General features: G+C 42.9%; 1 protein-coding gene across 3 annotated transcripts in view; it reads right to left on the bottom strand.

The window, feature by feature from the left end:
- Nucleotides 1-16234, bottom strand: part of CPVL (carboxypeptidase vitellogenic like) — a 273532-nt gene that overhangs the window by 42241 nt on the left and 215057 nt on the right. Inside the window, exons 15-16 of one of the 3 annotated variants that reach the window (XM_055293553.2) lie at nt 10506-10622; nt 1374-7564 (exon numbers count right to left, since the gene is read on the bottom strand). The exons of 1 other annotated variant lie outside the window; for it this stretch is intronic. In XM_055293553.2, coding sequence (XP_055149528.1) covers nt 10542-10622 — 81 coding nt within the window. In that variant the 3' untranslated portion in view covers nt 1374-7564; nt 10506-10541. Of the gene's footprint in view, nt 1-1373; nt 7565-10505; nt 10623-16234 lie in introns of those variants that run through there. One more of the 3 variants, XM_055293555.2, reaches the window with a different exon arrangement.

The following is a 16234-nucleotide window of genomic DNA, read 5'->3' as shown; positions in this document are numbered from 1 at the left end:
GTGGGCACAGTTGCCATAATGGTCAGAGAGCCTGGAGCAGCAAGCAGAACGTCATAGCACACAGAGACCTTTGCTATTGGCTCACTATTCATAGTGGCCCTAGGACCAAACTAGATGGGCAGTCTACTAAGAATTATCTGATTTATGTAATCAGAAAATCTCTAGGTCTAGTGAATAGAAACCTGAGTTGTTCAATGGAGAGTCATTGCCTCTCATCTACATTCCAGACCTGAGTCAGTTCTAAAACATAGAAATCCTTAGATTGCCGATTTTCAAACCGTGGCCAAGAAGTTGCAGCAACAGCAACACCTGAGACTTTGTTAGAAATGCACATTATCAGACCCTGCCCCAAACCCACTGACACAGGAACTCAGGAGGTGGGTCCTAGCAATCTTCCCTTCAGCTGATTCGGATGCATGCTAAGTCTTGAGAACCCTAAAGTTTAGATGAAGGAGAGGCTTGGGAAGTTTGAGGAAGGACCCTATAACATTGCTATAAGTATCTAGCATAAATCTTCCTTTCAGTCTTCCCAAAAAGACATGCAGCCATTCACTAGTGGGTAACTGTGTACTGAGGAAGGCGGAATATCCAGGCTTTTGGTAGATTTCTGGACATTGGTTCTGAGTCTATGCTAATCTCTAGAGACCCAAAATGCCTCTGACCCATTGGAGGGCGGTATCACTTATTGGTAATCAGGTAGTAAATGAAATTTGGACCTGTGGCTACTTCATTAGGTTCCAACGGGTCTCTTCACCTATGGTGTGGTTATCTTCCCATTCCTGAGGAGTGGTCATCTCAGAAACAAAAAGAGCCCACCTCCATATGGATTTTCTGTCCTGTGTGGTGAGTGTTAGTATGGTAGGCAGGGCCAAGTGAAAACTTCTTGGGATTTCCCCTTCCTATGTAAGAGTAAACTGAAAGCAATACCTTATCCTTGGGGAAATGACAGAGATTAGTACTTCTATCTAACATTTGAACAGTACAGGAGTTGTTCTACTGTGTCCTCATTTAGCTCCTCTGTCTGGCACGTACAGAAGGAAGATGGTTATTGGAGAATGACTGTGAATTCTTACAACATTAACAAGTTACTAGACCAGATGTACTCTCTTTTATTGGATAACACAGCAGAGCTCTTGGCACTTTGTATGCAGCTACAGATCTGGTGGATGCTTTTTTCCCCCAATACCAAATTAACAAAGATCACCAGAAGAAGCTTGCTTTCAACCAGCTGGAGGAATGGCAAAACACCTCTCTATCTTACCTCAGGCCTGTGTTGCCTCTCCTGCTCTCTGACGAGAACTAGTCTGCAGGAGCCTGGACCATCTTGGTATCCTGCAGAACATCCTGCTGATGTGTAATTGACATGGTGAGCAGCAAGGAGCAAATATCGTACATGCCTTAAGAAGACAAATGTATGCCAGAGGGTGGGAGATGATCCTCAAGAAAAATCAAAGGCCTATTGCTTTGGTGAAGATTCTAGGGGTCCATTGTGGTCTGGAGAATATTGGCATTTCCTCTCCAAAGTGAAAGACAAATTACTGTACTTTGTACCACCTATCATGAAGAAGAGCTATAATATTCCGTGGGTCTTTTTATTTTTGAGGTAACATACACCCGTTTAGAGTCTATTGTTCAGAGCAATGTTTTGAGTTACCTACTAAGCTGCAAGTTTTGTGTAGGGACCAGTGCAAAAAAGGGCTTGAGAGAGCAGGGTTTCTCAGTCTTGGCACTATTGACATTTGTGGGACAGGCAATTCTTTGCTGTGGTGCTGTCCTGTGCATTGCAGGATGTTTAGTAGCATCCCTGGCCTCCACCTACCAGATGTTAGTAGCATCACTCCCCATAGTTTTGAGAACCGAAAATGTCTACAGACATTGCCAAATATTTCCTGGGGTGCAAAATCACCCTCATTTGAGAACCACTGGGCTACAGCATATCTAGTGAGGCTTTAAGGTGAGAACCATTGGGCTACAGCATGTCTAGTTAAGCTTTAAGGTGACTACAGTACTGGCTGACAACTGGACTGCAGCCTCGTGAGAGACCCTCAGCCAGATTACCCCAACTGTGCTGTTCTCAGATTCCTGACCCTCAGAAACAGTGTAAGATGATAAATGCATGTTGTGAAGTTTTGGGGTAATTTATTACTCAGGATACTCAGACAACTAATACACCAGTCCTCTGAGCCATAAGGTTAGGCATGCGTGGCAGAAATCCATCATCAGGTATAAGTAGTAAAATAGTATATACCAGATTTGGTTTGAGCAGGTGCTTTAGGCACAAGTAAGTTTCAAGAGCAAGTGGCTGTGACTCCCATAGCATCTACTCTTGCTGCCATTTTAACTCACCATCGATCCACATCTGTGACCTCTTAGGATTGACTGTTGACAGACTAAGAAAACATTTGGGCCTGGTTCTCAGATGATCCCTTGCAGTTTGGAGGCACCAGGTAGATGTGGACTGCTGAAGCATTGCAGCCCAAATCAGGAACGTGGTAAGAGGGGCTCTCTCAGGACCAAACACTGAGCACGTTGTCTGGAGGGAGAGATGGCCAGAAGTAGGGATATATACCAATTTATGGGTCATTAATGGTTTTATTAGCGTACTGGTGACAAGGAAGTCTAGGAAAAAGGTTTGCAGATGGACCTCTCCCTGTGGGCCCTATCGCAGATGAATTCTCATTAGAGGGCATCCACTGATGAGGCCCTCAGGAGTCCACTGACAGGATGGCCTGTTCTGTGGATGTCAGTCAGCCCATTCCCAGCAACTCTGAGGCTTGCTTAATAGGCTCATGAAGAGCATGGCCACTGTGGCAGGGAGAGAAGCCAGACATGAGTTCCACAATGTGGACTTCCCCTCACCAAACTGGTCTGGCTCCTGTCACTGATAAATGACTAACTTGCTGACAGGGGCTCTACCATCTTTGAGTCTCTGATGTGGAGTCATTCCCCAGGGGGACCAGTCAGCCATCAGATTATTGCGTGGAACTTCTATTATGAAGGACATGATTTTGTCTTCTGGAATAGGCACTATTTATTTTTTCTTTCTTTCTTTTTAAATAGAGACAGGGTCTCACTTTGTCACCCAGGCTGGAGTGCAGTGGTGCAATCATAGCTCACTGTAACCTCGAACTCCTGGGCTCAAGTGATCCTCCTGCCACAGCCTCCCAAGTAGCTAGGACTACAGGCACTCACCACCATGCCCAGCTCTTTTTTTAAAAAAAATTTTTTTGTGGAGACAGGGTCTCGCTATGTTGCCCAGGCTGGGACACTATTTCTAAATATGCTGTGCATTCACTGTCTGCAGTGGGTTTATCAGTACCACCATCTGTGAACTTAACACAGAGCCTTATTCAATAGCATGATGATTATGACCAAAGAAGTTCTTTGCTTGTGACCAAAGAACTAATTTTACAGCAAAAGTAATACAGCATTGGTATCATGCCCATGGGACTTATTGGATTACCATGTACCCCAGCACCCAAAAGTAGTTATCATTACAAAATTTAGAAATAGATAACTGAAGTTTCAAAAATGGTACCATCTGGAAGATAACTGCCTGCAGTCTAGGTGGCTTTCTTACTGCAAATAGATTATGCTTTGAATCAGCAAATGAATGGTGCTGTGTCTCTCTGGGAGACAAGCACCCTGGGAGTCAAGGGGTAAAAATGGGAGTGGCTCCTCTCACTATCACATCCTGCATATCACTCACAGAATATTTGCCCTCCTTCTACAAAACATAGATCAGCTGGTTTAAAGGTCTTGATTCCAAGGAGAGAATGCTTCCTCTAGGGGACAAAATGACATTCCACAGAGCTGGAATTTGATACTTCTGTCTGCCCATTTCAAGTTTCTTCTGCCACTAAATGGACAGGCAAAGAAGAGGGTTACTTTTCTGGCTGGGGTGACTGATCAGAATTACCAGGAAGTAATTGGGTTGCCGTGACACACAATGGTGGCAGGGAGGACTATGTCTGAAGCCCAGGAAATTCTCCTGGGTGCCTCTTAGCACTTCCATGTCCAGGAGTAAAAGTTACTGGAATAATATTGCAACCTGCAGGACAACTAAAGACTTAGACCCTTCAGAAATGAGGGTTTAAATAATCTTGCCAAGAAAAGAACCCCAGACAACTAACTTCAGGTGCTGGCTGAAGGTAAAAGGAAGATGGAATGGACGTTGGAAGAAGCTCATTCTCAATTATTATTTAACTATTATCATCATCAGTCAGCTAGTTTTGTTACCAGTTACCAAAACAAAACCTGTAGCAGCTACACATATTTTCTTCTTTGTTTACTCTGCATAACACTGAGTATTGGTGGTTAATTTTACAACTTAACCTTTAGAACATCCATTATAAAAGGTGCAGTGGTGACTGAAAGACGAAAAAATTTAACATTACCCTGAGATGAATACAGTGGCTGAGGCCACTATCTTACAGGGTTTTACTCTGAATTATCTGTTTTAGGGAGAGAGTGAACTTGTATTCATCTGTGTGAGGAATACAGTTGCATTCTGTGAGGAAGAAGTGTGATGTTGCTGTAGGGTGCGTACAATGGAATGTGTGGATGCTAAGTAGCAAAAGGGTGGATGTGCTGGATTGTGTCTCTTGACTCTTAAGTCCAAGTCCACTCTTCTGGATAATCCTCCATCTTCTTTCCCAGACTCACTCATGCAGCTGTTTTCATGGGAGGCGCTGGTGCTAGGTTCTAGTGTGGGAGGAGAAGATTAGCCATTTTTCCCAGCTGGCCTGGACTGCCTGTGCTCTGGGCTCCAGCAATCCGGGGATAGTTTCAGCAAGATCAACACTGAGTATCCCCGACAGGATTCAGCCAAGGGACAGTGGCAGCTTCCCAACCTCTTTGGGTAAGAGCCCCTTCTTTTGTTGCTCCTCAGTCCTTCCAGCAGTTTTTAACCAATTTCCTGTGTTCCATGCTACTCTGCTTGAGATATATAGGGTGGTTTCTACTTTTGTGTTTGAGCACTGAATGATACATAGTTTCTTCCATATCAGTCCACAGCGAGCTTCCTCATTCTCTAGTTAAAAAAAAAAAAAAAAAAAAAAAAAAAACAGGAATACATCATGTTTATATGAGAAGACCCAATAATGGATATTTAGACTGCTCTCAATCTGCTGTTTTAATCAGTAAGAGTAGTAAGTACATTTCCATTTCAGGAAAGTATTATCAAGGCATATATTTGGAAATTTTTGTGTCTTACCCCACTTGGAATTATATGAGCCAGAGCTCTTATGCAGGAATCTAAATGGCTGAAATAGGATTAAACTAGACTGTGGAATCTAGAGAGCATTCAACTGCAGCTGGTTATTTATTGCTTGATAAGTATTTTGAAGTATTGTTCGGGTATGTCCTAGCCTTATCTCTTCCAAATGAATTGCAAGCACTCAGAGCTTGATATTTTGTCATCTTCTGAATATGTAAATGTGTCATGTTGGGAGGGGGGTTGGTGATTCATGTCACCTGAATGTGTCATCCTACTGGCAGTCTAGGAAGAGCCCTGCATAGGTCTTAGGTTTTCTCTTGAGGAAGGAGCTCATGACACAGCCAGCACTTCCACATAGGATAGTAGCTCAAATAGACGTCCAGTTTGTTTTATTATTGGGCTTTTTCCAAATTCCTTTCATGGGGCACTGTGCTTTAGAAATGCTTTTTTCTTAATTATGAAATATTTTAATTTTGTGGGCAGTGCCTCTTATTCAGCCTGTGCAGCCAGTCCCTTTGGTCCAGCTCGGGGTTGGAGGGCTGCCTGGACCTGTTCAATGCCCTCAGCCCCATGAGGCTGCCTCAGGCCATCTCACCCATCTGACACTGCTTCCACTGACCCGCAGGATGAAGGCCTCTTTAGCTCTTTGCTAGCTCCACCCCCCAACTCTGTTTCTTGATTTTATCTTCTTTAATTAATGAAGTGCACTTTTGCTATTTTCTTAACTTTTAGGTATTCAGATGATTCTGCCATTCCATTTCCAGCTCTTAGACTGGTCGCATGTTCTAAAATGTGAAAGCCTGGGTCCTGTTTATAGTTGCCTTGCCAACTCCCAATCAGCCTTTTCCTAAGGAAGATTTTTATTTAGCCAGTCTACACTTTCATAGCAACTTAGAGTGTGACAGGAATCCTCAAACATTCAGAAGTGACTTGGCCAGTAGAGATACGGAGTTGCATTTCTAGCATGAATATCCAGCCTTGTTCCTTGAGGGTTCAACTTTAATAATCTTTAACGTAATCCCTTTAAAACACAAATCCCTGGCAAATCCAAGCTGCTTTGGTACAAAAGTTCTAGAGATTAAAACCAAAGCTGCTTTTGGTGGTAATGCTGTTATACTGTCAATCCCATTGTCAGCCAAATTAACAGGATACATTTCTAATAACCCACCTAATGCTGGTAAGCAATCAATAGCCAGATCCATTTAACTCTAAGAAGCTTAAGTGCTGTTAAATCATATTTTCTGTTCATGGGGCTGAATCCTAGAAGATGTGCAAGGGTTGTTTTTCCAAGTACTCAGTGGAAAAAAGAAAGAAGGCATGTAAAGGAAAAGGTTTTAGTACTTATATTTTATATTGATTATATATAACATTTATATTCACTGTAATGTTGAACAAAAATAGTTTGTACTGATCATTTACTACATGAAACAGCATTACCTAAGATAAATGGTAACTGATTTGCTAATTTTCTAGATAGCCACATTCACAGGGAAGTTCACAGCTGGCTCAGATACACCGTTAACAAAAACTGGTTTTTAAAACTATCAAAACAGGAAAAACATGGAAATTTCATCCCTAAATCCTCAATGGCACATTGGAGATTTCTTAATGCATATTACTTTTCTTTTCACTGGAATTCCACATGCAAGTTGTGAAGTGCAAGACTGAACTGTTAGAAGCTCCAGGTTTGACATGATCGTAAATTCGTTTTACCTGTTGCTGGTACGTATTCCCTGTGTTCAGGTTCATAGAAATCCCAGAAAACACATAGGTCTCCATCTGAATTTTGGTCAAAGGATTCAGTTCCACCTCTTTCATCCTGGCCCAGTTTTACTGCTGGGAGTCTCACTGGCTTTCTCTTTAGCTGTCAACAAATTTGGAGCAAGCTTTTCTCTCTGGGAAAAGATTACATATGGCAGTCTGGATTTTAGTTTATATTTTCATTATAAATGAGAGAGTCTTTTAAAAAGCCACTTAAGAATCACTGCACAGCTTCATGTGGGATTTGGCCAACAGTTGTTGGAGTTCTAAGCTATTAAATCAGCTTTTTTCTAACTGTGAAAAGCAGAGGTTGAAATTTTATATTTTTTCAACTCCTCAACCACTGGCTTAAGTAGTTGAGTTATTAAGAAGAAAACAATATGGAGTATTTTTCAGAATTATACATTCGCTTTTGGTTTGTTTATCCACAGATGAAGAGAGTTGAGAAGATTTCATCTTAGCATATCTAATTTGAATTACATCTCTTCTACCAGAATCCTTTTCTTGGGCATAATGTAGCGGGAACCATCAGTTTGTTATTGCTGGCAGGTCTCAGCTTGTAACCAACAGAGGAATATTCCAGTCCTGCCATGACACAAAATAGAATTTGTATTTGTACTGGAAGAAAGGATTGACTTTCTAAATACCTTATTGTAGTTTATGAGTTTAAATTAAGCTAGATTTTTAAAAAATCTGTTTTTAAGGGTCTCATTGCCTCTAAAGAGCGAAACTAGGTCAAAACTTCCCTTAACTTAAAGGTGGATAAACAATTCTATTTCACATAAAATACCATGAAATTGAAAAGATGACCAAACTCACCATTTCCCATTAGAAAATACCTCAGTTCATTCAACAATAAATATGAATGAACATTTACGAAGTGTCAGGTGCTCCACTAGGAGCTGTGAACACAGGACAGAACAAAATAGGCAAAAGTACCTGTCCTCGTAGCTTTTCTTAAGGCTTTGTGGAATGAACTAAAACATTAATGAATTGTTAATATGAAAAACACACTAGTTTTCTTCATTAAATGGGTGTAGTTGTCAATGTAATAAAAATTGTAAGTTAAAAATACTACCCAAGAATTTCTGTGACACCAAGACCCCTGAAGGTCTTTGCTACTGTGCTGATTGTAATGAACAGAACTTTTATATCCATTTGTTCTGGGAAAGTGTTGTTCTCTGGATACCATCTTGCCAAAGAAAAACATATATCTTTTCTGGGTAGATTCAGAAACAGAGCTGTAAATGATTCTGGCAGGATGAGCATGGAAGGGAGAAGATATTAACAACTGGAAAATGGCCTTGTTGCCAGAGACTCCGTATGATGGCATTAGAAGCCACATTATAGAATTAGACTTGAGTTTATATGCAGGTCTGGTTAAGCTCAAAGCACCCATCAACTCCTTATGAATTGATTATAAGACAGCCATAGAGGCAGCTGAATGCACCTTTTATTATCTCAGGGAGGGAAGTCTTAGTTTGAAATCCAGTGTGTGGGAAGAAGGATAAGAAATCATGTCTATATTCCTAGATGACTACCATCCTACAATCCCACCCACCCATCCCTCAGTTTCCATCTTCAGCCCCATCACATAGGACCCTCTCATTCGGGAAAGTTCTAACCTAGAACATCCCCATTGCTCCAGGGAAAGAGGAAAGAAGAACAGAAGAAGCAGGAGGAGGAGAGAGAGGGAGGGTGGAAGGAAGTACTTCTGTCTTTGCAAGTGGTTTAGATGTTCTGAGTGGTGCCAGTTGAGACACAGCTGCTTTTGTCCTCAGACATCCTCCCACCTGGGCACCTGGGCGCCATTCTCCATCTGATGCTAATCATCTCCACCAAACTGTGGGTTGTTTGTTGGTGGTGATTATGGAGTTTGTTTTTTTCCCTTATATTTCCCATTAATTTTGTCCTGGCTTAGGTTTGTTTTCCTTCCGGTAATACAAGTCTTGAATAAATTCATTTGTTGCTTATGGGCAGAAGCAAATCTAACACAGCCAAAGACATCTTCAGACCTTAAGAATGTTGGTTCACTTGTAAAATTTGCATCTACTCCAAGAACACTTAACAGAGCCCTCCCTTTTGGCTGTGAACATGTCCCTTCCACTTCTGGGGCTAAGAGGACACCTCAGAACAGGTCCCACAGCTTCTCCAGAAAGAGCTATGCCCAAAGCAGATGGAAGGATAGGAGGCTGCATCAGAGAAGAGTGCAGACTTGCTGTCTGATTTCTATTAAGTTCTTTCTGATTTTTTTTTTAAACCCAGGCACATGTTTGTTTCCATAGTCAAAGAGTTGTAATCTTGGACATTGAAAATAAATACATTTTATGTATTTTAATTTATGGCTGTACTCTTAGGTAATTTTACTTGGTTCGAGCTCTGTTTCATTATTTTACAAAATGGTCTGGCTCCTTTAAGAAGCCACAAGTTGTAGACATTGAATCAAGCTGAGTCATTCATCCAGAGAGAGAATTAGGAACAGCTGGGGGTGGCCACTAGCAGTAAAAGCAGAGGCCTGAGAGGAAGAAAATGCCTCTCTAGGAAATGTGCCAATACTTCAACCCCAAACAGAGAGGGGAAAATCTCACAGGCACCATCTTGCTAATGATGGCAAATCCCTGAGAATTGTGAAGCAAGGATGTTCCTGGGCCAGAGAACAGACTCTGGCACCCTGCAGCCAGGGGCCAGGAGGGGCCGTGTGGGCCAGCACACCGCCACAGGATCTTGGTCTTCAAAGGGTTTGGTGGCCCATGGGTCTCCTTTTCTATAAAATTCAGGGCCACTGAGCACCCTCTGTGACCCTTGAAAGGGTCAATTGCCTCATGACCTCTTTGCCCCAGTTGTTGGAGCCAGTTAGAGAGAAACTGAATTTCAGTGAGTTAAAGGATGATATTAAAAGTTGCAGTATGATTAAATGAAGACAACAGGACATGGTATTGTCTCCGGTGTGGAAAAAATAGAATCTGCAAATAATAAAAGACTAGACGAATAATAACACTGTGGTTATATCTGGGCTATGGGCATTTCGGCCATTTTTATGTTCTGTGTATTTATTTATATTTTTATATGTTATGTCTTACTTCTTAGTGTGGCATAAATATCCACATTTGGCCCATCCCTTTTTCAGGCAGTATTTTCTCAGCACATTCTGTGTGCCTGGCACTCTGCTGGGGAAGCAAAGGAAGCAAGTCCCAAGGCTTTACCTTGAGCTGCCACCTTCCATGGCACTGAAATCACCAAGCTCTCCCTGGGGTGGCTGAGCTTCTCTTCTCAGGGCCTGGGCCCCTTGCTGGTCCTCAGTGCCGGTCGTGGACTCTGCCCAATACAAGTGAGATTCGTGGCTGCCCTTCGCTCCAGCCCTGCTCAGACATCAGCTGTCAGGAAGGCCTTTCCTGGCCCCTCCGTGGATCACACTCTCACCTCCCATCAGGCTTTACTCTCCTTACCCTGCTGAGATTTTCATTATAGCACTTAGCAATATGTCTTTCTGTATGTGTGTAGATATGTATGCCTGTTGAACACTGACGTCTCATGGGAATGCACTGTCTTTGAGGAAGGGTCTTCAATCTTGCTCATTGCTATATCTCCACCACACAGAACAGTGGCACGCTAAGTCTTGTTGACTTGAAGTCAGGTGCTCTTCCTCAAGGGGAAAAGTTGTATTATGTGTACTTGAATATACAGAGAATGAATCCCGATCCACAAATGCAGGTGATAAGAAGTGTAGTTTCTATTTTCTACAGTGATATTTTTAAAATTATGAGTTCCCACTCTGCTGGCAGAGTGGAAAATTTCAGAGGGTCCTCTGCCAATCAGGCCATCACATTGTGCCTGTACCCAAAGTCCCTTCGTGCCTGGCGGCCTTCTGCTGCTTCTGGGCAAGGCTGAAAACCTCCGTACCTGTGGCCCCCCCTCCCCAGCTCCTCTACCTGGAAGCTCTTCCTCTCCTGGCTCTGGCCCAGACCTGGCCCCTGTCAGGAAGAAGAACCTGCCGAACTTGCTCCTTGCCTCAGCTAGGGGAATTACCTTTTAGTCTGACAATTCTTGCCTGTTTTTCCAAGCCATTCTGTTTCCTCAAATACAATCCTCCCCTTGGACTCTGGCTTTTTAGAAGACAAAAGCCAGAAATGCTCCCAGGGTCCTTCTGCATCTCATCCTGCTGCGCACCTCCCTAAAGCAAGGACATGGGGTCAGCTATACCTGCTCAAAAGGGGAATGAAGAAGGAAAACGTCAGTAACTCAGACTAAAGGCAGAAATGTGCTTTCTTGGAGTAAGATGGAGAATGCACAGAAGAACATGATTATAAGCAGGGAGTGGGTAAAGAGAACAGGGAAGGAGGGAGGCTTACTGGCTCTCTTATGCTTTTGAGTTGGGTCTCGAAGGCTGGGCAGGATTTCATTTGACAGAGCACGCTGAACAGAAAGGCAGGAGCAGAAAGAAAATAGAGGTGGTGTTTGCATGAAGGTAAATAATCTCATCTGACTGGACACATTTGAACAGTGAGAAAATAAACCAAAAAAAGTAGGCTGGAGTCAGTTTGTGGCAGGCCTTCAAAGCCCAGGGTGTTTTGACATCAACTTAAGTAGTTGGCAGCCATTGAGTCAGAGAGTGAGTTGATTAGACTGCTGCATTAGAAAATGAAATAGCAACGCTGTCTAGGATGGATTAATGGCTGGGACTGGTGAAAGACTAGAGCAGGGAGACCTTTCAGTAGGTTGTGCAATCATCTAGAAACTGGAAGGAAAAGGAGGAATGAGCTACAAAAGATACTGCTGAAGTAAAGTAAACAGACTTTGGCCACTGGGTGAATGTAAAAGAAGGACAAGAGAAAGCTGTTGATGGTAAGAATGTGGATGTTCTCGCAGACCAGGGAAAACGAAGGGAAGCTGCTGGTTTGCGGGAGGATGAGCGGGCTGGTCATGTTGAATCTGAGTTTCCATCAGGACAGCTGGAGCTATGGGCAGGGAGCTCAGAAGAGAAGGCAGGACTTTCCCTGTGATAAGAAGAGAACATGGGTCATGATGCTGTGGGAGTATGTGGTGGTGAAAAAGGAAAATCGAGGGATATGGTGTTGGTTGCTTTGATCTTCTCAGTAAGGTAGGAGACAAGGCCATTCGCTGAGATAAGGGAAGCCACACTGTGTCATCTTGGAGTTGGAGAGTGGACACGGTTTGAAACAGCTGCACCAGTGAACAAAAAAGGTGTCAATTACTAAGGAACAAATGTGTAGACCTGTGCAACCTCAAGTGTTCTCTCCCATAAATACAGAATCCTTTTATGGTGGTTTAATAAAATCTGTCCAGGCAGATGTGAGAAGAAATAGCCTTTAAATCACATTATCTAGTTTGAGGCATGTATTATGTTTTATACTCTCTGATTTCTGGTAGATAGTTCTCTCTTTCTTATTGTTATGTCATTTATTAGCAATTTGTCTGTTTTATAAATTTATCAAGATGCTAGAATCCCTCAGCATGGTACACGTGGAAACATAGCAACCAGTCATTGCCAGCTCTCATGGTATGTTTCCCAGTGTCGAACTTCTGTCCCCAGAGACGCTTGTCATCACCTGCTGTCTACTCCAAATGCCAAGTTATTTTCTTCACTTGGTGGCTTTGGGCAGAGGGGGAGAAATGGCTCATCACAAAGACCAGCAGCACCTTGGGCTTCAAAGGTGGTGGTTACACCTGCACCTGGGGCTAGGGAGATAGGGGCAAGCCTAACATTCATCTCACTTTCTGGGGTGGTACCAAATGTTGCCACTGGTGGTTCAAGAACTCATCCCATTTCACCTCCTTTTGGTCCTTTCCAAGGCTTCCCACACCTTCCTTATCTCTTTGTATTCTCATCTCTGTTTTCATTTTATGGTACCTGCTATTGGGGATCTCAGGATTTGTTTGGAGTGAGAAGTAGGGGAGAATAACACAAACCTCTCTGCATTCTTAGCCTTACTAGCATTTTCTTTACTAAAAGACAACTCCATTGGAGTTGTTGGCACTGGTAGTTTTAAGCCACCTGATTTCAGTTTACATAACTGAGTATGTCCAAATCACACAGGATTACTGAATTGTTTCCCTCTTCCTTTAATGCTTCTACATTGAATATGTGACTGTCAACTCTTTTTTTTACTCTACTCCAGCCCAAGAAGAGAAAAACATTCCACTGAAGGGTAGGAAATGGCAGAAAATTTGGAACCGGGGCTCAGAATCGCATGCTTCCCGGGATGGTGCACCTTTCTCTTCTGACTGTCCAGTGAGGGAAGAATGTGATCTAGAAGCAAAGCCACATGGAGCTTGGTTTGCTTATGAGGCCAAAACAGAATTGCATTTCTCATTCCTTAAGAAACTAGAACTCTTAAGGAATTGTTCTGAGGCTCTAGCCTAACAAATATTAACATTTTTCAGGGACAGAGGAGCTCATTTGAGGGAACCGTGACTGATGAGAGAGTCCTTTTCCTCTGCCCTAACAAGGAAGACACATTCTAGTGGAATTTTACCCTGAACAAACTACCTCATTGGAGCAAACAAAATCCACCCTTCATCCAGTCCAAGATCAGCTTCCATTTTCCAGGGCAACATCACTCCAAACCTTTTTTGATAGAATCTACTTTTTTTTTTTTTTTTAAACTTGTGTTTATTTTTGCCCCAAAGCCTTCGGCATTGTCCTCCAGTGAGTCACACTATGGAGCCATTTCAAAATGTCCTCCTTAAAGAATGTTTCTCTTCCCAGGGGAGATGGGAAATTGGTCAATGACAGCATGTTCTGGCATGTTACCGTGCAACATGTGAGGATTTTAGTAAGGAAATGCCATTTCACACGCCACCAAGGCCACTTGATGGATGGGCTTGTAGGGAGACAGCCTTCTAGATCTTTCCTGGCTCTACAGAGACAAGATAGGAAAACTAAAGCATGGCCATTAGGGGTTTCTTCCAATCAGTGTAATAAGGGAATCAGTCCTTCTACTCTCCCATGACAGAAGTTTAGGGCAGTCATTTGCAAATTCAGATTTTGCAACCAAATAATTAAATCATCATGGGATGGAAGACAAAAATAAGAGGAGAGAAGGCAGATACTGGCGTGTTTGGAGGCTTATCAGGCTCCAGCACAGTAATGCTGATGCCCAGGCCTGTACCAGTGATATTCTCTTCCCCTGGAAGGTCTCCAGTCTCACCCCCACTCCTTGGTTTGGAGGAATTAGTCATCCTCTGTCCTCTGTTCTCAAAGCACTTTGGACCTTCATCTATTAAAGTAGGTGGCACACTGGGATTATTTATGCAGTGGTCACCAGCCTTCCCTTCATAAGCATCTGTCCCCATTTAGAGAATCTCAGTGGCAGAGGAGTTGGATAGATTTGTCTTCATATCTTCAGCACCCAGAGCAGGTCTTCCAGAAGATTAACATGGCACATCCTGCTGTAAGATGGAAGCCTGACTGAGCCAGGAGTCCGGGGCAATTTCTGTTCCTGGTGCTGAGTGTCTAGATTTTCCTATTCTTATCACACAACATCCCCATGTACTCGCAGGTCTCTCAGGCACTTCTTTTGCTCCCTTTGACTCATGTATGAAAATTTAAAGTATCATCAAACATTACTAGGTGTACATGTGAATTTTGATTGTGAACATTCATTGGGAAATTAGGGAAATTACCAGAGTGTATTCCCACTGCATGTCAAAATGTAGAGACTGGCTTTAATGTTTTTACTGAACTTTGATATCTGCATAGGGTGGATGTTTTCTGGCTCCTGGCTGCCCAACATCCAGACTCCCTTTCTTCTAGTGACAATGCCCTGGGTTTGTTTTGTTTTGATTTTTTGGTGGTGGGCAATTGTCTCTCCCCCACTGGGTGCAGTCCTGATGACACTGAGTTCAAGGTGGCCCACCCTCCCTCCCCAGCATGAGAGGAGTTTTCAGTGGCTGCCACTGGCTGTGGTGTGGGATTGGTGAGAGGAAGCTTTTATGTTTGAGTTTTTTGCAATGAACAGCTCTTTCTTTTGCAATTTGAAAATTAAAGATTTAAGAAAAAGATTAACATTTGCCCAAAAGACCTGACTAGATGCAGTGAAGTTTCCTGTGAATCTATGTGAGCGGCAGCCGCAGCCCTGGCTTGCTGTCCTCACACACACAGCACCCATGGGAATGCAGACGGCCCGCGTCATACTCCTGAAGTTGCCAAAAATCCCTTTAAAATGATTGAGCATATGTCTTTTCTTGGGTTTGAGCGGATATAAATCACAGCAGTCTGCTTTTAATTCCTAGGCTCGGTGTCTTAGGGGCAACAAAATCAATCCCTTTCAGGTTGGTTTTCTGAATGTTTTTTAAATCTTCAGAATTTTAATAATAACTAACTGCTACAATATGCAAGAAAAAGTAAACACATCTGTGCAGGTAGCTATATTTCACCCCAGGGCACACACTTCCTGTGTGATGGTGGAGTTGAACAGGCGACTCCTAGTCATCTCTGCAGCTGGCCCTGACCACCAGAGGTCAACCTCTCAGGGGCCCAGCATGAAGAATAAAATGGTTTCTGAGCTTAGAGCCAGAGGCTTACATGGCACAAAATGGACACAGCCCAGGCCCATATATCATTAGCAGTAAGAGTGGGTGGGGAAGGCTGTTATTCACAAGAAGAAACAAAGGGAATGCCAGACTTTCCTCAGGAAATCAGGGTTTAAGTCAAGCAGCTCACCACAAGATCTTAGCCCTTGGTTTCTGGTCTTACCTGTCATATTTTTGGTGGCATTAGAAAAGATAACTTGGGAACTTCACATCAATCAATAATTAAATCAAAGCTCTTAGTACTTTCCAGAGAAACACAATTCAAATTTACATTAGCCCCTCTTGGGTCTCCAGAGCGGATACTGCATCAAAAAGCTTCCAAGGGTCTGGTTTACACCACTTTCAAAGTAAAGCCCATTAATAATGGCAGTACAGACCCTAACGCCTACCCACTGATAAGCGAGGAAGAGCTGAGGGATCCAGAGCAGGGTGCCTGATGGGAAGAAGATGGGGTTGAACAGAGACCCACTTTGATTCCTGATAGGCTCTGCCATTAGCTGTGGAAACTCAGGGATGTGTGTGCGTGTGCATGTGTGTGTCTTCCTTTTCTTTCTTTCGTATAAAAGAAAGCATCATATGTTGTTAGATGCCTTGCTTTTTTTTTAATAACATAAAGAAATTGGAACAAAGTTTAAGGCTACTTTTAGACTTTCTGTCATCTCAAACAGTGGTCTCCAAATCTTTTTGCTGTCAACTTTATCA

The sequence above is a fragment of the Symphalangus syndactylus genome, chromosome 9 (genome assembly GCF_028878055.3).
Source record: "Symphalangus syndactylus isolate Jambi chromosome 9, NHGRI_mSymSyn1-v2.1_pri, whole genome shotgun sequence".
Lineage (NCBI taxonomy): Eukaryota > Metazoa > Chordata > Mammalia > Primates > Hylobatidae > Symphalangus > Symphalangus syndactylus.
This window is presented reverse-complemented; position numbering and strand designations above follow the sequence as displayed.